This window comes from Ochotona princeps, chromosome 27 (assembly GCF_030435755.1).
Source record: "Ochotona princeps isolate mOchPri1 chromosome 27, mOchPri1.hap1, whole genome shotgun sequence".
In the NCBI taxonomy this organism is placed as follows: Eukaryota; Metazoa; Chordata; class Mammalia; order Lagomorpha; family Ochotonidae; genus Ochotona; species Ochotona princeps.
The window spans coordinates 27,521,869-27,546,819 of record NC_080858.1 but is presented as its reverse complement, the minus strand read 5'-3'; the positions used below and the strand labels follow the sequence as shown (position 1 = coordinate 27,546,819).

Genomic DNA, 24,951 nt, shown 5'->3' with positions numbered 1-24,951 from the left:
CACAGGCCGTGAGAGAGTCAGACGTGTGGGGGAGAGCTCAGGCTGACCCAGCCAGGGGACAGGCAGACAGCAACAGGATGTTTTCCTGCTGCGAACGAGACGCCAGCTGACTGCTGCTTCCTTCCTGCCTACATCCTGGTGTCCTCAGGGAGCGAGTGCCCTCGTGGTATCCCGTCTTCCAGGACAGGCTCCAGGAGATGCCTCTGTTTTCCAACATGAGCTGACTCAGGACAGGCACACCACCCTGGAGGGTGCTGGCAGCAAGGCCCCCTGCCCTGCAGGGAAGGCCGGGCAAGGAGAGTGCGACTCTGCACCTGCCTCTGACTCGGGGCCCTAGGAACTCTGACTGCACCATCATGGGTCATAAATGTCAATTGTTGGTTTTGTGTGTTCAGGGAGAATCTACAATCAGATTAGGATGGGTGTAATTGTTTTACAGAACAGATGAAAACAGGTGTTGGTGTTGTAAAAGTGTTTCATTAACTGAAGTGGCCTGGCATGTGGAGGCGCCTGCCTGGGTGGAGCCCAGGCAGTGCTCGGATGGGGAGCTGCCCCAGAAGCGCCCTTGGTGGCTGCTGCTGGAGATGAGCAGGGCACTGTGCAGGAGAGAGCATGCAGAATTTTTCTCTTTCTTTCATTCTTCCTCCCTCCCTTCCTTCCTTCTTTCCTACCTTTCTTCCTTCCTCCTTGCCTTGCTCCCTCCCTTCCTCCATCCATCCATCCATCCATCCATCCATCCTTCTATCCTTTCTTCCTTCTGTTCTTTTAGGACTTTGTTTTTATTGGAAAGTCAGATTTACAGAGAGAAGGAGAGACAGAAAAATCTTACATCTCTGGTTCACTCCCTAAATGGCTGCAGTATCCAGAGCTGAACTGATCCAAAGCCAGGATCCAGGAGCTTCTTCCAGGTCTCCCACGCAGGTGCTGGATTCCAAGGCTTTGGGTCATCCTCTGCTGCATTCCCAGGTCACAGGAAGGGAGCTGGATGGGAAGTGGAGCATCTGGGACATGAACCAATGTCCATATGGGATGCCGGCGCCGTAGGCAGCAGCTAGCCTGCTGTGCCACAGTGCTGATTCCTGCGTGTTTGATCGTACTAATTTAGGAGTCCTTTTAGAGGGCTTCAGTGTATCCTGGGATACAAGTCGCATCACTGTTTGTCAGTGCCATCTGACACTGGTCCTGTGAGAGCTGCATGCTGCCTTCCACATGGTCTGCTCTGGGGTGTCCCTATCATTAGACGTTATGCACAATTGCTCTGCTCATGCTTCCTTCTGGTGGGCACTGGAACCTTTCCAGATACACTCATGTGAGGTTTTCAGGTGCTTGTGTCAATTGGGTCTTCCAGAGAACATTCACTTGTCTCCTTCACGAAAATTGTAATGTTTATTCTGTGTTCTGTTTGCAGAACATGGCGTTCTGAACCTTGGCACAGTGGGAGAACCTAGGCTGAAGTACAGTCCATTGTTTACCCTGCAGGGGCCTGTGTGTGCCCTGGAAAGCGCTGCCCATTCACATGGACCCCATAGAGCTGAGAGACGTCAACAGCAGCCCTGACGAGGAGAGTTCCAGTGGAGGCGGCGGACAGGATGGCTATGGCACAATAGGGAAGCCCGAGAAGACCGCAATGAGCAGGTAACAGAGGAGAGCCAGGTCCATGGCGAGAGACAGGGTCGTGGGTGTGGAGCGCATGGCCTTGGGGGAGGACTGGCATCGTTGTAGGTCAGTTTGAGGCAACGATGACCCTTCCATAATGTCAGTGCTCCGTGCAGCTTGCTGAGGCCACACTGACCTTGCCCTGTTACTGACATTAGCCCATCACTCCCCTTTCCTTAATATAGCTCAGATTTCTCCTTTTTAAAGCTTGTCGACTTTAATTGGAGAAGTAGATTCACATAGAGAAGGAGAGACAAAGAGAAAGATCTGTCCTTTGGTTCACTGCCCAAGTGGCAGCAATGGCTGGAGCCAAGCCAATCCAAAGGCAGGAGCCAGGAGCTTCTTCCGGGTTGCCCACAAAGGTGCAGGATCCCAAGGCCTTCGACTATCTTCCACTTCCAGGCCACAACCAGGGAGCTGGATGGGAAGTAGAGCATCCAGACATGAACCGGCGCCCATATGGCATCCTGGCACATGTAAGGCCATTGTGCTGGGCCCTTAGATTTCTCTTTGTGTGCCCTTTGAATGTTTCTCTGTGTCAACGTTTTGGGAGCCCCTTTCTTCTCAAACATGCCTTCCTGACATCACCCACTAAAAAGCCACCATGTCTTCAGTCTGTTCATCTCCCACCAATGTCCAACTCTATTCTAAGGCCAACTCCCACCCACGTGTAAGATCCAGTCCAGATACCCTCTGGTGTGCAGCCTGCACCTTGTGTGGTCTACACACCTTCCCCGGTGTACACACCTTCCCTGGTCTACACACCTTCCCTGGTCTACACACCTTCCCTGGTCTACACACCTTCCCTGGTGTACACACCTTCCCTGGTCTACACACCTTCCCTGGTCTACACACCTTCCCTGGTGTACATGCCTTACATTGGTTTCCATAACCTTACATTGCTTTGCTTTGTCACTACGTGATTTTCACCATGAATTATTGTTATGCAAGATATTTTGTGTATATCTCATGGTGTATAAGTTTACTTCCAATTATCTTAACAAAACATCCTCCAAGTATTTTTTTATTCTTTCATGCAAAAACTAACCGCAAATTGCAATGTATTGTTAGAAACTATGAGTACAAAGAATGACTGCTTGAGCATTTCATCTGACTAGCATCCAGAAGCCTTGGGGTAGTTTCCTGTGGGAAATGCAGTGGTGGTGGTGGCAGGTTGCGAACCTAAGACCCAGAAAAACAACTAGTGTTGGAGCTGTACTCTCCCAATGCTAACAAGCATATGCAGGAGCTCATCTGAACAGGGAGGGAGGGGCCTGTGGGCAGGGAGCTGAGCAGTGCAGGGGAGAGGAAGGGAGGGGCCTTTGGGCAGGGAGCTGAGCAGTGCAGGGGAGAGGGAGGGAGGGGCCTGTGGGCAGGGAGCTGAGCAGTGCAGGGGGCAGGGAGGGGCCTGTGGGCAGGGAGCTGAGCAGTGCAGGGGAGAGGGAGGGAGGGGCCTGTGGGCAGGGAGCTGAGCAGTGCAGGGGAGAGGGAGGGAGGGGCCTGTGGGCAGGGAGCTGAGCAGTGCAGGGGAGAGGGAGGGAGGGGCCTGTGGGCAGGGAGCTGAGCAGTGCAGGGAGAGGGAGGGAGGGGCCTGTGGGCAGGGAGCTGAGCAGTGCAGGGAGAGGGAGGGAGGGGCCTGTGGGCAGGGAGTTGAGCAGTGCAGGGGGGAGGGAGGGAAGGGCCTGTGGGCAGGGAGCTGAGCAGTGCAGGGGGAGGGAGGGAGGGGCCTGTGGGCAGGGAGCTGAGCAGTGTAGGGGGAGGGAGGGGCCTGTGGGTAGGGAGCTGAGCAGTGTAGGGGGAGGGAGGGGCCTGTGGGCAGGGAGCTGAGCAGTGCAGGGGGAGGGAGGGAGGGGCCTGTGGGCAGGGAGCTGAGCAGTGTAGGGGGAGGGAGGGGCCTGTGGGTAGGGAGCTGAGCAGTGTAGGGGGAGGGAGGGGCCTGTGGGCAGGGAGCTGAGCAGTGCAGGGGGAGGGAGGGAGGGGCCTGTGGGCAGGGAGCTGAGCAGTGCAGGGGAGAGGGAGGGAGGGGCCTGTGGGCAGGGAGCTGAGCAGTGCAGGGGGGAGGGAGGGAGGGGCCTGTGGGCAGGGAGCTGAGCAGTGTAGGGGGAGGGAGGGGCCTGTGGGCAGGGAGCTGAGCAGTGCAGGGGGGGAGGGAGGGGCCTGTGGGCAGGGAGCTGAGCAGTGCAGGGGGGAGGGAGGGAGGGGCCTTTGGGCAGGGAGCTGAGCAGTGCAGGGGGGAGGGAGGGAAGGGCCTGTGGGCAGGGAGCTGAGCAGTGCAGGGGGAGGGAGGGAGAGGCCTGTGGGCAGGGAGCTGAGCAGTGTAGGGGGAGGGAGGGGCCTGTGGGCAGGGAGCTGAGCAGTGTAGGGGGAGGGAGGGGCCTGTGGGCAGGGAGCTGAGCAGTGCAGGGGAGAGGGAGGGAGGGGCCTGTGGGCAGGGAGCTGAGCAGTGCAGGGGGGGAGGGAGGGAGGGGCCTGTGGGCAGGGAGCTGAGCAGTGCAGGGGGAGGGAGGGAGGGGCCTGTGGGCAGGGAGCTGAGCAGTGCAGGGGAGAGGGAGGGAGGGGCCTGTGGGCAGGAAGCTGAGCAGTGCAGGGGAGAGGGAGGGAGGGGCCTGTGGGCAGGGAGCTGAGCAGTGTAGGGGGAGGGAGGGGCCTGTGGGCAGGGAGCTGAGCAGTGCAGGGGGAGGGAGGAGCCTGTGGGCAGGGAGCTGAGCAGTGCAGGGGGAGGGAGGGAAGGGCTTCGAGCATGTGTGCGTCTGCTGCCCCCCATAGAAGACTAGAATTACAGTGTATGTAGTTAGTTATTTTGATGAGCTCTTTGAAATTCCTTTCGGTGTTACACAGAGACACCCAGCTGGTAGCTACCCTAGACTGTCCTAGGATGTGTGTGCAGTCGAGACAGTATGGGAACCCGTTCAGGCCATGTGGTGCCACAGCGACCACTGACCTGAGCTGGCTACCAGGCTTTTTGGCCACCAGCCTCCTGCTCATGGCTTCTCAGCCCTTTGCCTCATCCTTGCTGAGGGTCCAGGGACTCCCGAAGAGCACCAGGGAGATGGCCACTGTGGCACAGTGCTTGCTGCACACAAGCTGGGAAATGGAAACTCCCCCCAGGCAGTGCTGTGGCACAGCTGCCCAGGAGTCCAGCTTCCTGCCCGTGGCCTGGGAAAGCAGCCTAGGATGGCCCACGTGCTGGGGCCCTGCATCCACGTGGAGACTCGGCTGGAGCTTTGGGCTCCCAGGCCTAGAGCTGTGGCCAGCTGGGAGCAGGAAGCTCTGTCTGTTGCTCTGCCACGGACAGAAATGAGTGCTTGCCTTTGGTTGGATGGGCTCCCCCAGGGAGCAGACCCGTGTGCCCATCTGCCCTGGGCCGCCTTCTCCCCCAGGGAGCAGACCCGTGTGCCCGTCTGCCCTGGGCCGCCCTCTCCCCCAGGGAGCAGACCCGTGTGCCCGTCTGCCCTGGGCCGCCCTCTCCCCCAGGGAGCAGACCCGTGTTCCCGTCTGCCCTGGGCCACCCTCTTCCCCCCAGGGTGGTTTAGAAGCGGCTCTGGCTGTTGGTCTGTGGGCTGTCCCGGAAGCCATATGACCCCGAGAGCTGACAGGTGGTTTGCTTTTTGTGTTCCTCCTGGTGTGCAGTCAGTTCACCGACATGGACGCTGAGAGCCAGAAGTTCCTGACAAATGGGTTTCTGAGGGAGAAGACACTGGCGGACTGTGGCGACGAACACGTGAGTGGGTCTGTGCTTCCGCAGGAGGCTGCTGGACACAGGCGGGTGGCTGGAATTTTCCAGCGTGATCAGCACATTTTGTTTGGCCCTTACTGGAACAAGGGCACACGCCTTCTGCTTGCCATATGGCCACATCAATCATTTGTGAGATGTTTTTGTGCTCTGAGAAGGCCTCCTTGCCCAGCACAGCCTGCCTCCGAGGCGGCTGACGCCATGCCGTGGCCTCTGAATGCCGTCTGCTTGGTGACCTCTGTGCCTGCGGCCCCCCTGTGAGAGTGCTTGTAGGTGCTCACCTTGTACGCTTTGCCACCCAGCACCCGGGAACCACACCCTTCGGGATGTCCTCCTTCAACCTGAGCAACGCCATCATGGGCAGCGGGATCCTGGGCCTGTCCTACGCCATGGCCAACACGGGCATCCTGCTGTTCATGTAAGTGGGCATGTGTGTCCACAGCCCAGTCACCTGTGAGAAGCGTGGCACTCTTCACCAACAGGTGTCTGAGGGAGGCTTGGCAAACATGAGGCAGCAAGTTGAGGAACCAGCAGAGCCCACTCAGCCACGCTGAGTGAGGTGTGCAGTACAGCTGGGCACTGTTCAGTGGGTTCCTGCCGTCCTTGGCTTTGGGTGGCAGACACAGTGCTCCCAGGAGCAGCCCAGCTTCCAGCACATCCTTAGGCAGAATATCTCAGAGCAGGCCTGGAGCCATGTGGGGCGCGGTGCCAGCAGTAAGCAGGTGCCGTGGACATACTGGCCCTCTCTATGCCAGAAGAGTGTTGGGTCAGCTTCTCCCTGTGGTCATGGGGCCCTGTCCTTGCTCCCACCTCTAGCCAGCTCTGCCAGTCACACCACACAGCCTTACCTGAGGGCCGCCGTCCCGGCACACTTCCCACACGTGCCTCCCTCTGTTCTAGGCCCTGGTTTTTACATTTCCCTGGGCTTGTTCACATGGTTTGGACTTCTCTGCCATCCTGCAGACTGTGAGCGCCAGGGCAGAGCCCATGTCTGCTGTGACCTCACCAAGACGGCCCTCGCCCTATGTCCTGGGGGCATACAACTAGTTCCTCCACATAGGCACTTGGACCACACCTATTCTGCCAGTCAAGGGTGTTGAACCTGGTCACTTATGGGCAGCCACAGAGTCCACAAGTTTCCAAGACATGGCTGCTTTCCGAGAGACCACGTCTCTGGGCGGGAATCCCTCACAGGAGTCAAGTCCAATGTCAGGTGGCCCTAGTCCTGCACATCTTGCAGCTGGAGAGTGAAGCTGGCATCTGAGTGTGGCCTTCCTATTAGGAAGACAGGCCAGTTCAGCCCTGAGTGGCAGGTGTCTGAAGACTGAAGGTCTTGTGGGCCTGAGCTGTTCTCTGACACTGTGCACTAAATGAGCTTTATAAGGGAGGATTTGGAAAAGCTCTGTTGGAAATAGCTGATTTTCTCTGAAATGTGGTGGCTGGAGAGGTGCTTCCAGCCTGCCGGGAGAGGGCAGCACTTTGCCTCAGCAGTCATGTGCAGCCGGGCCGGGACCTCTCAGCTGGTCATCGCTTGCTAAGGGACTTGGGTGTGTGCTTGGGAGAAAGCCATCCCACATCTGCCTCGTTCAGGCACATGACCAAAGCAGGCCCCCCGCTGGATGGGCAGAGGGTGCTGGGTGTGGCCACAGCCCCTGGTCCTTGGCGAGGGTCATCATCAAGTATTCTCTTCCATGCGGGAAGCGCCTCACTCACAGTCCACAGAGCTGCGGGGAAATGCAGCCGTGGCAGACAGTGCTAGCAGGCATACTTTCTGGATAGCTCAGTCCTGCTAGCGTGGTTGTCAATTCTGTCTTGCGGACCAGGTCCCCTTGGGAACTGCCCATGGCCATGTTGAGCACGTCCGTGTGCTGCCAAGTGGAGGGTCCTGCCTCCCGGGCACAGCTCCTGCTGCTCCCCTGCTGGTGCCCACAGGCTCAGCTCTGGGTGAACACAGGGCAGAGGACGTCCCCTGCCCGTGTCTGCTTCCTCTGTCACACAGACGATTGCCTGGCCCTCTGCTGGCCAGCTTGGCCACCGGGGGCCAAGTCTCAGGAGCAGCAGCCAGGGTCTTGAGCTGCCCAGGCGGCACTGAGGCGGCGGCAGACAGTGGGGCAGCCTGTCTGTTCAGGAGGTTGGTGTGCCCTCCACAGGACACGCTGCATGTGGACATCCATGGGCAGGTCAACACAGGGCCTGTTAATTTTGTGTGTAAAGTCTGAGTTATGAACAAAATATATACTAGGAACTCTAGCAGCTGCTGTAGGCATTAGAGGGGGGTGAGTGGAGTTCTGAAAGAATTCCTCAGTTTCCCCCAAATTCATTTTGGCTGGGAAAGTAAATGGTTCAAGAGACTGGCATGTTTGTGGCACTCACAGCTAACCCTGCGCAGTGAAGCTCTGCCCTCCTGTGTCTTTGCAGAATCCTGCTGTTCACAGTGGCAGTCCTGTCTTTGTACTCGGTTCACCTGTTACTGAAGACGGCCAAGGAGGGAGGTATGCTGCCCTCCATCCCAGACTCTCCTGCTGGCCGCCCACCCAGGATGCTGCCAGCCACCTGTGCCCACTTCCTCCTGTGACACAGACTGCGTCTCTGGTTTTAATTCCCTGGGTGTGTGAGGCAGGAGTGGCAGTCACAGACTCACAGGCAGACGGCTTGTTGCCGGGCCTTGGAGCACCTGCGAATGGTATTCAGAGACCGCTTGTCATAGATCGCCTGTTGGTGTTTGTTTTCTTCTCGAGATCCATTCATTTATCTGAAAAACAGAGCTAAAAAGGAGAGACCAGGCCCGGCGGCGTGGCCTAGCGGCTAAAGTCCTCTCCTTGAACACACCAGGATCCCATATGGGTGCTGGTTCTAATCCCGGCAGCTCCACCTCCCATCCAGCTCCCTGCCTGTGGCCTGGGAAAGCAGTTGAGGACGGCCCAAAGCATTGGGACCCTGCACCCGCATGGGAGACCCGGAGGAGGTTCCTGGTTCCTGGCTTTGGATCGGCACAGCACCGGCCCGTTGCGGCTCACTTGGGGAGTGAATCATCGGACGGAAGATCTTCCTCTCTGTCTCTCCTCCTCTCTCTGTATATCTGACTTGGTAATAAAAATAAATAAAAAAAAAAGGAGAGACCAACGCAGCTTCCATCTGCTAGCTCACTCCCCATGACTGTGCCAACCTGAAGCCAGGAGCCTGGAGCTGCTTCTGGGTCTCGCACATGCACGCAGGGGTCTAAGCTCTTGGCCACGCTCACTGCCTTCCCAGGCACAGTAGTAGGGAGCTGGATTGGAAGTGGAGCAGTCGGGACTCCCAGCAGTGCCCACATGGCACTGCCAGTGGTGGCTTAACCCACTGCTCCACAGGCTGGCCCTGCTTGCTGGACCTTGAGGTTCTGTCTTGGGACTGTCACTTTGGTTTTGTTTATGTGATTGAGACTTCTGTGTAGAATTACGTTATGAGGAATACTTCATTTTCCCCTTGTGAGGAATATTTTAAAGCAGCCTTTTTTTAACAGGGTCTTTTGTCTTTGATTGTAGGGTCTTTGATTTATGAGAGATTAGGGGAAAAAGCCTTTGGCTGGCCTGGGAAGATCGGAGCTTTTGTTTCCATCACGCTGCAGAACATGGGAGGTAAGGGTGGCTTCGGGGGTCACTGTGCCTCCTGTCCCGCCGGCGAACAAACAGCAGCTGCTTTAGAGTCTGCGATTCTGAAATTCACACTTCTCACACACTCGCTGGTGCTCCTTAATGAACAGCCAAGAATGAGGTCCTGCAGAAAACCTCAACAACTGAATTCTATAAAATGAAGCTTTTTGGATTCCTAATGCCAAGATGGCATTAGTCCGAATTCTTTAACAGCAAAATGTGCTTGAGCTTGTCTCTGGCATCCGGAAGGGCCAATGTCCTGTGTGTATGTCGAGGCTATCCCATGAAGCAGTGTGGGCAGGCTCAGCCAGTGGCGCTCCGGCCTGCGGGCCATGGCCAGTCCACGCCCTTGCAGAGGCTGCTCCGTGCCTGCGTCCTGCCTGGCATCGGACCAAACAAGGGCGCCGACTCTAGCTTCCCGCACTTCGTGCTGTGCTGGAACCCAGACACGAGATGGCCATAGGCTCTGGACACACCAACCCACGCCGTGTCCCTGTGCGTACTTCAGGCTCCACATGGCCCTGGGCACACCGACGCATGCCGTGTCCCTGGCCTGTGTGTACTTCAGGCCCCACATGAGGCCCAGAAGGAAAATGCAGACAGACTTGCCCCAGTGGCTACACCTCCTGTGTGGCTCCCACTGGGTCTCGTGTGGCCTCACTTTCTCTCCTCCCACACATCCCTACACTTGTTGTGCTCTGTTCCTTTTGACCAATGTCCCCAGCAACCATCTTCTTACACTGGAAATGTGGCGTCTGCTCGAGTCGCCACTAACCCCTCACAGCCAGTCAGCCCGAGGCTCCCTGCAGAGCTCCCTGCTCGCAGTCCTGACCGACCCTCCAGAGGAGCTGGGCCAGGCTAGGTCCTGGGCACAGACCTGCTGGCAGACACGCCCTGCTGTGCAAAGCACGGGATCCTCTGCTTTCCTGCCTCTCGGTCACCGCGTCACCTGTTAGCATCTGACCTGAGTGTCCTGTGTATGTCAGCATCTGTTATGTCTCTCTCCTGAGTTGCATCTGGCCTTCGCGGTGTGTGCCCAGGCCCCCTGGGGTTCCCTCTCTGCTCAGCACCTGCCCTGGAGTCTTCCATGGAGGACATGGGCTCTGACATGGGCTCTGCACTGCCCTGTGACTGCTCCATTCTCAGGTTTTCCTCTGCTGACTGGCTTGCCTTTAGAGGGCACTGAGCTCCTGTGAGGGGTGGCGGGACATGAGGCACAGCATGCACCCCCATCCCCTGGCTGTTCAGCTTCTGTGCCTGCGTGCCGGGAGCCCCAGTTCCCTTGGGGTGAGTGACCTGTAAGAGTTACCAGAGGAGTTTGTGGATCACTGTCAGGAGTGGCCGTCTGGGCTTGCCTTCAGCCTGTGTCACAGGGCAGGCCAGCTCCTCACAGAGCAGCCTCGCCCATTGTCGCCCTCCGTGACCGCTCCACAAGTGAACCACATTGCACCACAAGGCCCTCGCTGAGGGGCAGCCCTCACTTTTAGGGCGATGCTGCCATAAGCTGATTGTACCAAGGTCTGCAAGGAGGCAACTTGCCCCAGCTGACACACTGCCCAGAGCTCCCCAGCACAGCTCTCCTGGCCATCCCTCTACCTTCCCTGGCCAGTACTCTGCCAGGCTCCAGACACACCCTCTGGCCCCATGTACCCCTTTCTGTCTCCTGTGTAGAGTCTGCAGCACCAGCACTGATTCAGTCTCCTGGGTGTGGGCCACAGCACAGGGCACCCCAAGTCCTGGCCATCCACGGGGTCACATTGCTTCAGTGAGACCTGCAGCATTTAGGTTTGCTGGGCTAATCTTGTGCAAGGTGTCTGATGGACACCTCCTGAGAGCTGATGTGAGCAGCCCAAGCCCAGTGTGCTGTGCTCAGCCACTTAGCCAGCGAGTGGCCGCAGCGTCTGCTATGACAGAGCGCTGTCCATCCATGCCCACATGAGAGCCCATAGGCTTCTGCAGAAGGGTTCACACACCAGGTGCCCTGGGCCCTGAGTGCATATCTCTTGGTGCCCGGGCGGTCAGTGGACACTTCTGAATGTCCTGGTTGTTACTGAACCTATCTGGATGCCCTGAGTTCTTAGTGGACATTTTCTAGTGCCCTGGGCAGTCAATGGACATGAGCTGGTTTTCTGTATGCTTTGTGGATCTCTGTGACTACCCTGGCTGGTCAGTGGTTCTCTCTCAGTGCCATGGACATTTCCTGGATGTCTCTAGGTGCTGCGGCCAGTTAGTGAACACCTCTGGATGGTTAATATCTGTAGGTTTTATGGACAGTGAGTGGACACTTTGGGTGTCCTGGAAGGTTTGGACAGCTCTGAGGGCCTTGGGCTATGAGTGAACAATTTGGCACAAAGAAAAGTGCTTCTGCCTGTGAACTGAGCAAGACCACCCTGGGGCCCTCTGTGTTCTCACATGTTTTTTTCAAATACACAGTCATCCCAGGTGCCCCCACAGGCTCAGGCCTGAAGGCTGCACCTGTGTGCAGCAGCCTTGCTGACACCCCGGTTAGCTGTGAGATGGACACCCTCACTGAGGAGCCCGTCCCAAGGTCTGGGCAGGGTCCGGAGGCCCTGGGAGTGGACATGCAGCAGCAACAGCAGTGTGAGCTGAAGGCTTTGCTTGAAAGGCAGTTACAGAGAAAAGGAGACACAGATCTCCTTACGTCCTCCTCTGCTGGGTGTGCCAGGAATCGGGAACTCCATCCGGGTCTCCCACGTGGAGGCAGGGCCCAAGCACTTGTACCATACTCTGCTGCTTCCCAGGGATGTTAGCAGCCGGGAGCTGGATTGTAAGTGGAGCAGGTGGACTTGAAACCGGGGCCTGTATGAGGTGCTGGCCACATGAGCTGAAGTCTTCAAGATACAGCAGGCAACAGGGGCCAGTCATCCTTGGGAGGCAACAGAGAGGGGGCCCGGGCCGAAGGTCAGGGCACTTACACAGCCTGGGGACCCCGCACGCAGGCTGTGCTCACCTCTTAGCTCTCATGTTTTCCATCGTAGCCATGTCCAGCTACCTATTTATCATCAAATACGAGCTACCCGAAGTAATCCAAGTGTTCCTGGGACTGGAAGAGAACACCGGGTATGTCTGGGGTCTCTGCGGGGACCGCAGGCCCTCATCCTTGGGAATCCCTGGCCCCGACACTCCATCTCTCCCTCGTTCAGGCAGTGGTACCTCAACGGAAACTACCTGGTGATCCTCGTGTCTGCGGCTGTGATTCTCCCACTCTCACTCCTGAAGAATTTAGGTAGTCGTTTTCCAAGTGCACAGCTTGCCACCTCCTCCCTGCGTCGCGGCGGCCTCCCGTAGACAGCGCACTCACGTGCCACCCTTCTGCCCTCTAGGCTACCTGGGCTACACCAGTGGATTCTCTCTCAGCTGCATGGTGTTCTTTGTCAGTGTGGTGAGTGCTCTGTCCCCTCGCAGCCTGGTGCGCACGGTGCTCGAATCCACACCCCTGTATTCCAAGCTAGTGCCAGATGGTGTCTGTGTCACGGGCAAGATCCTTGCACTCCAACATGAAGTGAGAAAAGAGTAGAGTTATACTGAGGTCAACACCAATGGTTTGCTGTGAAGATACTGGGTGTGCAGCTGAACAAAAGGAACATCTCAGTTGGGAAGAACCAAGTCTCCGGGCAGGGGCAGGGAGAACAGAGCTGGAGAGGTGGGGCAGGCCACGCCATGCCTGCCTGCTCGGCCGTGTCCTCCTGGGTCTGGGCTGGGGTCAGCACATGGTCCTGCTGCCAGCTGAGATTGCCAGACTGCCTCTGGCCCAGCCCATTCCCCAGAACAGAGGCTCAGAAGTATCCCTCATCCTCCAGTCTTGAATCCTCCACTGAGTTCCCTTGCTCCCATCCCGTGAGCCACACATAGAGGTGTATTTGTTTTTTGTTTTTCCATTGGAAATGTTGGGTTAGAGAGAAAGGGCAGAGGCGGGGGGAGACAGAGATGTTCTGTCTGCTGGGTCACTCTCCGAATAGCAAGTCTGCACTGGGACGGTCCGAGCCAGGAGCCAGGAGCCTGCTTGGGTCTCCCACCTGGCCCATCCTCTGCTGCTTTCCCAGGCCATTAGCACCGAGCTGGATGGGCATCTGCTGGCACCTTCACAGGGCTTTACCAAGCACCAGCCCCAACACAGGGCTTCTCATTGTACTGTCCACAAAAGGCTGATTTTTAAAAAAATATGCCTGGATCCAGGTCATATACAAGAAATTCCAGATTCCCTGCCCCCTGCCCAACCTGGGCCCAAGCGCAGGAAACCTGACCTTCAATGGCACAGCGGTGGCACACGTGGTCCTGCTGCCCAATGGATCCGAGAGCACCAACGTGAACTTCTTGGTCGACCTCACCCAGCACGGACCTGCGGAGCTGACAGAGAGCCAGGCCAGGGGCAGCGGCATGGAGTTCGAAGCCCAGAGTGACTCCAAGTGCCAGCCCAAGTACTTCGTGTTCAACTCCCGGGTAAGGGAGAGCCTGGCCAAGCAGCCTCTGCGTCCTGGTTCCTGCAGTGGGCACGGGGTTGCTCTCAGGTTGGGAAACGGACTGCACGGCTCGCCCTTATCTTCCAGACAGCCTACGCGATTCCCATCCTGGCGTTTGCCTTTGTGTGCCACCCTGAGGTCCTGCCCATCTACAGTGAGCTCAAAGAGTAAGCCACCTCACTCATTCCTGCCCTCCTTTCTGGGCTGGGGAAGGCTGGGGTTCTGGGCGGTGCTGACCTTGGCCGGGGCCGGGGGGGAACTAGGTAACCTTGGATAGGGAGAAGTGAGGTTGTCTAGACTGGAAATGCACCACCACAAAGAATGGCGCGACCATCCAGCCTGGCCCTCCAGTGCTTGGCCCTCAAGTTCTGAGATGCAGCCTGGCTAGGGACACCCTGGAGCCTGCTGGGAGCAACTTGGGAACCCGGGCCTGAGCCCAGGAGAGCAGAGGGGTTGCAGAGGGTCCTCAACTTCTCAGCCCGGGCAAAGCAGCCAGTTACACTGTCACTGTGGAGGCCTTCCCTGGACTCCAACCTTGTGGAATATTTTGGAAGCTTTTATTGCTTCAAAACTCCCATGGAAGTTACTCTGGAAATCTCCAAAACCACCTCAAGATGTGGGGTCCCTAGACCCAGTGCAGGGCGGAGAGCTAGACAGCAGGAATGTCTTTAGACCACAAACAGGGGCTCTGGGACGGTCTCCAGCAGCAGCTGTGCAGGTGGCACTGTCGGGCCTCCTGGGTGGTCTCCAGCAGCTGTGCAGGTGGCACTGTTGGGCCTCCTGGGTGGTATCCAGCAGCTGTGCAGGTGGCACTGTTGGGCCTCCTGGGGCCCTGTTGCTGAGAGTAGCTAGTAGGAGTTTGCAGGGACTCTGCTCTCAGGGTGGCAGCTGGGATGTGGTTTCAGACCTGCCTTTTTTCACAGGTGGGAAGGCTCATAGTGGTGGGTTTGCAGTTCCATGTCCTTTTCCCTTCCAGCCGGTCACGGAGGAAGATGCAGACAGTGTCCAACGTGTCCATCACAGGGATGCTGGTCATGTACCTGCTGGCAGCCCTCTTTGGGTACCTGACCTTTTACGGTAGGTGGTTCTGCCAGGTCCCGCACTGATACTCCAGGACACATCATTGGGCTGAGGCAGCCTGGCCAGTGGCTGGCAGGGACCCTGTGTCCTGGGATGCAGACGTGGTCTCCGCCTTTGCAGTGGTGCCTCTAGAGGGTAGCAGAGAGTTCTCTGGTGTCTGGTCCCCAAAAGGGCTTCCACCGTTTATTGTCTGTGGCTTTTTTTTTTTAATAAAGATTTATTTATTTTTATTACAAAGTCAGATATACAGAGAGGAGGAGAGACAGAGAGGAAGATCTTCCGTCCGATGATTCACTCCCCAAGTGAGCGCAATGGGCCGGTGCTGTGCCGATCCATAGCCGGGAACCAGGAACCTCTTCCGGGTCTCCCACATGGGTGCAGGGTCCCAATGCATTGGGCCATCCCCGACTGCTTTCCCAGGCCACAAGCAGGGAGCTGGATGGGAAGTGGAGCTGCCGGGATTAGAACCGGCGCCCATATGGGATCCCGGGGCATTCAAGGCAAGCACTTTAGCTGCTAGGCCATGGCGCCGGGCCCTTGTCTGTGGCCTTGTAAGCGTCAGGATGGCTCCATGCCTGTGAACAGAGGTGCAAACTCGGAGACAAGCCGAGGACAGTGGTGTCTGCATCCCGGAGGCGCCACGGCCCAGGCCTAGTGGCAGGGCTGCACACAGCCACTCTCCTCCCCCAGGGGAAGTGGAAGACGAGCTCCTGCATGGCTACAGCAAAGTGTACACCTTCGACATCCTGCTTCTCATGGTGCGCCTGGCCGTGCTGGTTGCCGTGACCCTGACCGTGCCCATCGTCCTGTTCCCGGTGAGTGCACACAGTCTCGCTGGGCAAGTGCGTGTTTGAGAGCCTCTCGGGGCCTGCCACAGCATGGACAGGGCAGGTGTTTGTAGGTAGTGTTATCGGAGAGCAAGAAGAGAATCCCTGAGGCTTGTCAGTGAATTCACATCAGGAAGGCAGAGCCAAGCTGATGCCCCATCGTGGGCTGGAACAAGCAGGACTAGTGGGCGACCTGCAGATCGCTCTGAGTTCCCGCTGCCTGCAGCAGGGGGCTCAGCAGAAGGACTGTGCTTCCTTAAGCAAAGCCTCAGAGGCCCTATCAGCTATCCACCAGAGGGCAAATACAAGAGCATTGGGCATTTCTGCCACCTCCCTGGCCAGAGATGTGGGGTCACCTTCCAGGGCACTACCTTGGCCAGTTTTTTTTAGGATCATGGAGCAGGACTGGCACAGCCACCCATGTGACCTGAGCTGCAGCCAGCACGGATGGACACACAGGCCCACAGCTGCCTTGTGAGCTCTTTCTCGTCGTTCCAGGGCCCGTCACACTGCAGTGCTCCCTCATGCAGAGTGTGCCTGGTGGTGACATGGCGGCCTTGGCTCAGATACATGTCAGCACCTCCCTGCTCCATGTCACTGGGATGGCTGTATCGCCTCTTAACACCTGTTGGGGAGACGCAGCTGTGGGAATATCAAGGGTATTTTGTTAGATATTTTTATTTGAAAGGCAAAGTTGCAGAGAGACAAAGAAGGAAATCTATCACCTGCTGGTTCTCTCTCCAAATGACTACAACAGCTGGGGTGGAGCCAGGCCAAAGCCAGGAACTTACTCCAGTCTCTCCTGTGAGCAGAGAGGCCCAAGGATGTGGGCCACTGTTCACTGCTTTCCCCTGCCATTGGCAGGAAGCTGGATTGGAAGTGGAGCAGCTAAGACTTGAAGTGATGCCTATATGGCACCTCAGGAGGCCCTGGAAGTATCCAGTTGTCACTCCAAATTCTTCCCTACAGAGAATTTAAAGCACAGGCATAGCACCGGTGCACAAGAGAGCGTATGGTTCACTCAGAGACCAGGGGTGCTACAGAGTGTGTGTGCACTGCCTGCACAGGGCCAGAGCACTGTGAGACGCTCCTGCCAAGGCCAGCAGGGAGGCTGAGTGGACACAGCTGTCACCTCCCGTGCCAGCATCTCACATGGGCACCTGTTCGTGTCCAGTGGCTCCACTTCTGATCCAGCTCCATGCTGTGGCCTGGGAAAGCAGCAGAGGGTGGCCCAAAGCCTTGGGACCCTACCCTCGTGGGAGACCCGGAAGAAGCTCCTGGCTCCTGCCTGGCCGTCACAGCTGTCTGGAGGTGAACCATCTGGAACATCTCTCTAGCTCTGTTGACCCAAAATAAGTAGATCTTAAAATGAAATTTTAAAATGCTTGTCTTAGTGCAAGCTTTTTTTAAAAAAGATTTTATTATTATTGGAAAGGCGGATATACAGAGAGGAGGAGAGACAGAGAGGAAGATATTCCATCCGATGATTCACTCCCCAACTGAGCCGCAACGGGCCGGTGCGTGCCGATCCAAAGCCGGGAACCAGGAACCTCCTCCAGGTCTCCCACGCGGGTGCAGGGTCCCAAAGCTGTGGGCCGTCCTCGACTGCTTTCCCAGGCCACAAGCAGGGAGCTGGATGGGAAGTGGAGCTGTCGGGATTAGAACCGGCACCCATATGGGATCCCGGGGCATTCAAGGCAAGGACTTTAGCCACTAGGCCACGCTGCCGGGCCCGCAAGCTTTTCTTAAAGTCCATGCATTTCCCATGACATTTGCTTTACCAAAAAATTGGGCGGGGTCTGCCTTAGGCATGTTAGCGAGCAGAGGACTTGAACCAGCCCAAATGGGGTGCAAGCTCCTGCGTGACCACTGGCCAGCCCAGTCTATGACCTTTGTGAGGAACCCTCATAAACTCAGTTGTGAGCACTTTCCTACAGTTAAAACCCGAGACGTGAGCAAAAGGGCGACGGAGTGACAGCGTAGTTGTCCCTGACCTCTGCCCTTGGCCTGCAGATCCGCACCTCGGTCACCACACTGCTGTTCCCCCAGAGGCCGTTCCGCTGGGCACGGCACTTTGTCATTGCGGCCGTGATTATCACTGTCAACAACATTTTGGTCATCCTGGTGCCCAACATCAAATACATCTTTGGATTCATAGGTGAGTCGCAGTCCAGTCTGACAGATCCTTACCTGGTGGCTGGGGCCAGCTGGTCCTGACTCCCTCCCAGGTGACCCACGTGGGTCTTCCAGCCCACCAGCTTTCCAGAAGACAGAGGTCGGATTGTGTACACAGGGGTAGACCCTCCCATGAACCCCCCGCCCACGGTCTCTGGGTAACCGAGGTGGAGCTGTTGAAGCGTCTTCCCGTCACTGCAGGGACCATAACACCCTGATTAGGCTGACCGGAGGCCCCGCCCTGCAGAGCAAGGGCGTGTGACCTCAGCCTCTTCAGAGGGCTTCTTTCCCAGGTTCCTTGCTATGGGTTATTCATTCCACTGGAGCCCATGTCAAGCCTCCATACTTTAATCATCAATGTATCCCTAGAGACAGGTAGGCCGGAGGACCCCTGGCATGCATGGCCATCAAGCTTCAAGAGGATCTGGAGTGGTTAAGGGGATCTTAGGTGTCCGGAGGGACTTGTGTGCCATAGCTGAGTCTCCCATAGAGGACAGAGACTTTGCGTGATGTGATGGTGTCTTCTCGAGAGCAGAGGGCCTTGTGTGGCACAGCCTGCTCTTCCATGTAGTGCGGGGGGCCTCGTGTCTGCAGCAGAGCCTTCTCACATCCACGCAATGTCGCAGGAGCCGAAGGCATTTTCCACGGTCCCTTGGACCTTTGCGGCGCCATGTGTTCCTTTAAGGCCGGCAGGACTTCCTGTGATGCAGCTGGGATTTGTTTAAGAGAAGCCACCTTGCAGGCTGCAGCCGCCCTTCCATAAGAGCAGAAGACCTTGGGAGTCGTGCTGCTGGTCTTCTGAGAGCGGAGGCTCTTGTGAGCTGCACCTTGATTTCTCAGGAGTCCAGAGGACCACGTGTGACGAGGACCTTGGGTCCAGGTGGATCTTCTGTGCACAGCAGGGGACTGTGTGGTGGAGGCAGATCTCCACAGCGCAGCAAGGTTCTCAAGTGCACAGCTGAGTCTTCTGTGTCGTACAGGTGCCTGGGGTGGGGCTGGAGGGTCATCACATGCTGCAGGGTGCCTGTGTGGCGTCACCATGGCTACTGTGCAGTGCATCGAGGGCTTGCAGGAGTACAGCTGCAACTTCTGCTACATCACACACAGTCCTGTGCAGTAGACATATTTTTTTTCTTTAAGATTTGTTTGTTTTTATTGCAAAGTCAGATATACAGAGAGGAGGAGAGACAGAGAGGAAGATCTTCCATCTGATGATTCACTCCCCAAGTGGCTGCAATGGCTGGAGCTGAGCCAATCCGAAGCCAGGAGCCAGGAGCTTCTTACAGGTCCCCCACACAGGTGCAGGGTTCAAGGCTTTGGACCATCCTTGACTGCTTTCCCAGGCTGGAGGCAGGGCTGCCGGGATTAGAACCGGCACCCATATGGGATCCTGGGTGTGCAAGGAGAGGACCTTAACCACTACGCTAACACGCCGGGCCCAATGTAGATCTTTTGTTCAGTGCAGGGTACTATGTGTGGTGCTGCCTCATCTTCTCCAGAGCTCATAGAGGGCCGGTAGCGGGGCGGTGCAGCCGGACTTCTCCACAGCACAGAGGACCTTGTATGCTGGACCTGGACTTGCTAGAGAGCAGAGAATGTTCTATTTTAATAAGCTACACCACACAAGAAACCTCTGTAATATTAACTTGTATGGACAAGATTGTTCTCCGTTGCGCAGAGGACCAGGTGTGGTATAGAAAGCCTCTATAAAGCCAAGAGGACCTGAGTGTTATAGGGCAGTGCAGAGGGCCCAGAGTGATGTAGCTGGTTTTTTAAAAGTTTAATTTATTTTGATTGGAGAGAAGGAGAGGGAATAAGATCTTCCATCTCTGCTTTGCTCCCCAAATTTCCACAGTGGCCAGAACTGAGTTTATCTGAAGCCAGGAGCTTCTTCCAGATCTCCCACGCAGGTTCAGGGTCCCAAGGCTTTGTGGCCTGGGAAAGCAGTGGAGGATGGCCCTAACAGGGTGCTGGATGGGAAGTGGAGCAGCTGGGACCCCAGTCAGTGCCCACATGGCATTCCAGCGCCATGTGGGGAAGCTGAGCCCCTAGGCCGTGGTGCTGGGCCCTCGTAGCTGTTTCTTCTGCAGAGAAGAGAGGACTCTGGTGCAGGTACATCTACAGCCTGCATGGTTCCTGTATGATGTAGCCCGACGAGCGCCCTCGTGTGGCGCAGGGCAGTCTTCTCAGTACACTCAGGCCCTTGTGTGGCATAGCCAGTGCTCCCTTGAAGTGGTGGGGTCCTTGTGTGTGCACAGGACCTTCAGAGCTGGAGTCTTTAGAACCCAGGGGGCGTCGTAGGAGCAGAGTGAATTTCCAGTGTGTTTTTTTGGCTCCTGCAACCCTGTGGTACAGGAAGCTCTTGGCGTGTCCCCATGATCTCTGCTCCAGGAGGATCTTGCTTCCAGAGCACTGCTGCGTGTGGGTCTTTCAAGTTCATAGGCCCTTGTGAGGCCCAGGGGGACCGTCCAGGTTCCAGAGGACTTGACGTGGAGTTGGGGACTTGTTTGGGTTTCTGAGCACAGCCCTGTCTGCTGCTTCTCTCCTCAGGGGCATCTTCAGCCACGATGCTGATTTTCATTCTCCCAGCAGCGTTCTATCTGAGACTCGTCAAGAAGGAGCCGCTGCGGTCACCGCAGAAGGTCGGGGTGAGTCGGGGGACACACGCCCCTTGGCAGCTGCTGTTCCGGGCTCAGAGAAGGAAAGCGGAAGTAGAGCCCAGAATGTGCCCACTGCAAGGCTCCTACACTGGGCAGAGCTCGTCCCGCGGGTGTGTGCATGCAGCTTCCCGCGTCAGGCTGCCCCTCCATGCAGAGTCCAGGGAGTGCAAGAGGCCGCTGGCAGGGACCTAGAAGCATGAAGAGATGCTGGGTCAGGGGCTGGGCAAAGCCAAAGAGAGGTGGCTGCCAGCTTTCTCCATGGCACTCTGGTGTCCCTGATGTGCCCCCTGCTCCGGTGGAAGTCCATATTTCCTGTCCATGGTAGCAGTATCTTTCACCAGTGTGTGTTTCAGCAGCGCTAACAGTTAGATCTTAGGTTAAATCCTGACGGGGATGCTTCTGTCCAATGTCACCCACCTGTGAGCACTACCCAAGGACTTGGGGACAGGCTGATGTCACAGGCTCGTCCTATAGCCTGGGCTGGTCCTGCTGGGGACCCACTGCCAGCCTCAGCAGAGTGCGTCAGTAAAATGGTCCCCAGGGTTGTTGCCAGTGAAGCTGCTGGCCCTGGGGTGCCCTGCCAGGCTGCACTGTGCTCACGCGGGGGGGAACAGTAAGGCCTCCTCTTGTGTTCAGCACACTCACCTGTATCTAACGGTGCACTTGCCCTGTGAGCTCACATGTCTGTCCTGCCAGTGCTGGAGGTCCCCTCTTCCCTGCACAAGGGTCCTGACCCCGTGAGACAGCCTTGCCGCAGGGGTGTGTACCCTCACTGCACGCTCTCCTCCCAGGCCGTCATCTTCCTGGCGACCGGCGTCATCTTCATGATCGGCAGCATGGCCCTCATCATCATCGACTGGGTCTACAACCCTCCCAGCTCCAAGCATCACTAGCCAAGGATGGACCCCTCCAGTCGGACGTGGCTGCACAGCCCGCTGCCGCAGAGGCCCTCAGCCAGCCACCGGAAGCAGCAGTATGGCCGGACTCCTGCAGATGAGAGGAACAACGTGGGTCAGGAATGCTGTTTACAACCTGAGGTGCATACCTCTGCAGCTGCCCAAGAGCCCTGCCTGTTGTCACCCAGTGATGCCCCCTCCCTCTGTGTCCCCCATTCACACCACAGCCCTGATTCGAGAAGCCCACATGTGCCTGTCTCGGGGGTCTGGGAGAAGGCATGCTCGGGGGCTGCCTGTAGCGGCAGCTTCCTGGTGTGGAGGGCAGCAGCGAGGGTGCTCATGACCCCTGCACGGAGGTTCCCAGCCTTGCTGCCATCACCCCATCTTCCACACAGGCATGACTGCCACCCAGTGTCATTGGAGACATTTGGACTTGAAGACCTTGAGTGCAGTCTAGGCCACCCCATGGTTATGTGCACAGTACCTGTAGCCAGGAGGACCTGCAGTGTGGCCCAGGTGTGTCCCTGTCCGCGGGGAGGAGGGTTCCTGGTACTGGACATACAAAACACAGCAAGCAATGTGCTCCTTCACAGTTTACAAGAGTACAGCTGTCTGCTGGAAGGTAAGCTCATCTTGTGAAGGGACTCTGCAGTGACAAGAGGCAGGTCTTGGGACAGGGTCCCCAGAACGGAGCTTGCAGGGAGGCTTGCTAACATCTGGGTGCCACTGGTGTGACAGTGGGTGGCTCCCGCAGACAGAAGATGCCAGCACCACCGAGAAGCAGTCGCTGCCGTCTGCTGACCTCACAGCTGCTCTTCAAATCAGCGGCTAGAACATTCGTTGTATACTTTAGTAAAGCCAAATAGCAAATGCAGGTAGCACACAGCTTGGCGAGATGAAGGCACATTTCGGTTGCTGCTCCGGTCGTGCCCAGCAAGTGTCTATCTCCTGTATCTCATGTGTTCTCTCCTGGAAGCAAGACCCTGGCACGGGTGCACGTTGCCATGGAAACAGCATTGCCAGGAACTGCCATAGTTCTGCTACTTGGGAAACATTTGACAAATAGCTTCTGTAAGACGTGTTTCCATAGTGGATCAAAAGTGGAAAAAACTGTCCTGTCAATGTTAACGTTTAGCCTGAATGTATTTAATGTAAATATTAAAGATTAACACAAAATAGCTGTGAAGTGTAACCATTTCAGATTCTTTGAAGATGACTGGCATGTGGCTGTCCGCCTCATGACCACAGAGCACTGCACGTTCAGGGCCAGAGGTGTCCTGTGCCAGCTAACGTAATCCCATTTGTAAACAGATGGCATTTATTTTCTTACTTCATTTGTAAGGTGGCTCAGTGTGTTGGAGACTTTTTTTATTATTACAGAATGTATATATAGGCATATAATAAATGAACTTTTCAAAGTACTGGGATATGATTTTCTTTCTCTTGTTCAAGCTGTGAATTACCTGCACAGAATCCAACCTGGAGTGCCTGAGTCTTCGCAGGTCCAAGTTCCACTTCCATCACTGAGCCAGGTCTGTCCAGTCCAGGGTGCTGGCCGTGCAGTATCGTCCACAGATGCCCAGGAAGTGTGCAAGAGGGAGGGCTGTGCAGGATGGAAAGAGAACAAACGTACCACAGTGAAGTGCAGCTGTGTGCTCAGCTTCAGAGTGGACTCCACACAGCGCACTCCACGTCCCCCACTGACAGCAGTAAGAGCCCAGACCCTGCCCTTGTCGACAGCTAACATCCGCCTAGCCCTGAGGCTGCCTGGCCCAAGGTCTCCTTGCCCAGCCCGATGGCCAGTGTGGAAAGCTTTCCTGTGGTCACTGTCTTTCTTGGTGTTTGTAGCTGGTATGCAGATGTGACCAGTGTGCACACTGCTCCCAGAGCTCTTGATGAGCTCTGCAGTCCGGGACCCTGCCGTTGTCTGTCTGCCACAGAGGCATGTGATGTGCGAGCGGTGTGGTGGAGGTGTCCAAGCTTCACATCAGCTTAGGGCTGGTTGTGACTCTGAATTGCTGACATCCGGTTTGTCTGAGAGTCCACAGCCCTGACCCAGGCACTGTGGGAGGGAGCACTAGATGTCCCCTCCCCTCCTCTGTGTGGGGAAGGTGTTATGGCGCTGCTCCCTGAGGCTGCCTTCCAGCCCAATATGCCATGTTACGCACCTGACAGTGCCCAAGACAGTGACTGGTAACAAGCCAGCCTGGCACCTGCCTTCATGTCACATCCGCAGCGCAAGGGATGAGCCAAGAGCTGCCCGAGCACAGCTGGGAGGCAGGGCGAGCCCCCAGGGCCTCACAGGACCGTGGAATTTGTGGCAGGCAGGATCAGAGATGGCTCAGTTGCGGGTACTTCTGCGAACTTTGTGAAGATCCCTGGTTTGCATAAATTGGAGGCTTCCTTCACCAGAGTTTCCCACAAACTTTTAAAGCATCCTGTGATTCTGTGCACGGAGGAGCAAACACTGGCTCTGAGAAGAGGCGAGCACACGCATGTCTGGCAGGGTCACTGGAGCCACAGGAGCATGTGACAGGCGTGAGCCGAATGTGTCGTCCCAGGCAGCTGCACATCAGGACACGTGTCCCACATGAGCATGAGTGGATATTGCACACTGACACACAAGCATGTATGGGTGTTCCGTACTGTTGACATGTGAGTGTGTGACACATGGCAGTGTGTGTGTAGACTTCATACCGTATATAGCAGATACGATATAGCTTAGATATATATGGTATGCATGTATGTACACTGCATTGTGACATACAAGCATGTGTGTGTAAACCACCTAATACTCAAGGCAAAGTTGTTTTAACACGGAAGGGGAAAGAGCTCATGCAAGGGTGCTTCCACTGTTAGAGTGGTTTTGTGTTGACATGACTGAGTGTCCACGGAAGACAAAGTCACACACCAGTGCTGCAGAGCCAGAGCCAGAGCCAGCACTGCACGCTACCAAGAGACTACTCCACAGCTCCAGAAACAAAGTGAGACGAGCTCTTCTTAAATCTGGCACATAGCTAACCCACTGGAACACTGAAGAAGAAAAACATGGGAGCAAGAACCAAAGGAAACGGGCAGCAGGAAGCCACATTTCAACACAAAGCTACCAGTAATCACCTTGCAGGACAGTGACCCACATGAGGCAGTCATTAACACTAGGAGGAACTAGACTGTGGCCCAAGCCACACACTGTTCACAAAAAATCTACTTGACTTTGAACTGAAACTAAAAGGATGAAAGATACACATACAAAAATTAACATGAAAAAGAGCAGCTACATTACAACCTGACAGAGCAACTTCAGAGTGAAGTTCCAAGAGACGGAGGAGTGCTCAAGCCCTGTCATACGCATGAGGGAATTCCCATCCTGGCAGAAAATGACACTCCCGAGCCCCCGCCCCACAGCAGACTCGAGTGCGTGAAGCAGAACCCGTCAGAGCCGAGAGGCAAAGGGCCCCAGTGACAGCCTGCGGAGCGCAAGGACCAACAGATCAAACCACCATGACCCACCCGGGCAGGGCTTCCACGCCCGGGCAGGGCTTCCACGCCTCCGAAGGCCACGGACGCTCACTGTGACAGGCCCGTCCTCAGACATGAAAGAAACCACAGCCAACTTCCAGGGGCTGAAATCTGTCAGAGTGGGGTGTTTTGGTTTTGTTTTGTTTAATGCGGACAATTTTAACAGAAAGGCAGTAGCACTAACACAGGAATTAAAACACTTCTTTATGGGGCAAAGAAGCATCACAGAAAATCTTAAAATACACAAAACTGAATGAAAATGTTGAAACATGCCCAAGCTTCCTGCTTTTTG

General features: G+C 56.3%; 1 protein-coding gene across 2 annotated transcripts; it reads left to right on the top strand.

The window, feature by feature from the left end:
* Positions 1–1,344: 1,344 nt before the first annotated feature.
* On the top strand, positions 1,345–21,603 carry SLC38A4 (solute carrier family 38 member 4). 2 transcript variants are annotated; one of them, XM_058656017.1, is made up of 15 exons: positions 1,345–1,635; positions 5,287–5,377; positions 5,692–5,807; positions 7,808–7,881; positions 8,914–9,006; positions 12,021–12,102; positions 12,186–12,268; positions 12,366–12,424; positions 13,219–13,482; positions 13,590–13,669; positions 14,479–14,579; positions 15,273–15,397; positions 17,423–17,567; positions 20,135–20,232; positions 21,036–21,603. In XM_058656017.1, exons 1-15 carry the CDS (start codon positions 1,517–1,519, stop codon positions 21,135–21,137), a joined length of 1,632 nt encoding a protein of 543 aa, XP_058512000.1. In that variant the 5' UTR covers positions 1,345–1,516; the 3' UTR covers positions 21,138–21,603. The 2 variants fall into 2 exon arrangements, with proteins under 2 accessions (XP_058512000.1, XP_058511999.1); XM_058656016.1 differs by lacking the exon at positions 20,135–20,232.
* Positions 21,604–24,951: the final 3,348 nt, after the last annotated feature.

Excerpts from the sequence above, each read along its gene's own strand:
- SLC38A4 (XM_058656016.1), top strand. The coding sequence starts at position 1,517 with ATGGACCCCATAGAGCTGAGAGACGTCAACAGCAGCCCTGACGAGGAG. Across the intron at positions 1,636-5,286 it reads GAGAAGACCGCAATGAGCAG|TCAGTTCACCGACATGGACG; the intron begins GTAACAGAGGAG and ends CCTGGTGTGCAG. Across the intron at positions 5,378-5,691 it reads CGGACTGTGGCGACGAACAC|CACCCGGGAACCACACCCTT; the intron begins GTGAGTGGGTCT and ends TTTGCCACCCAG.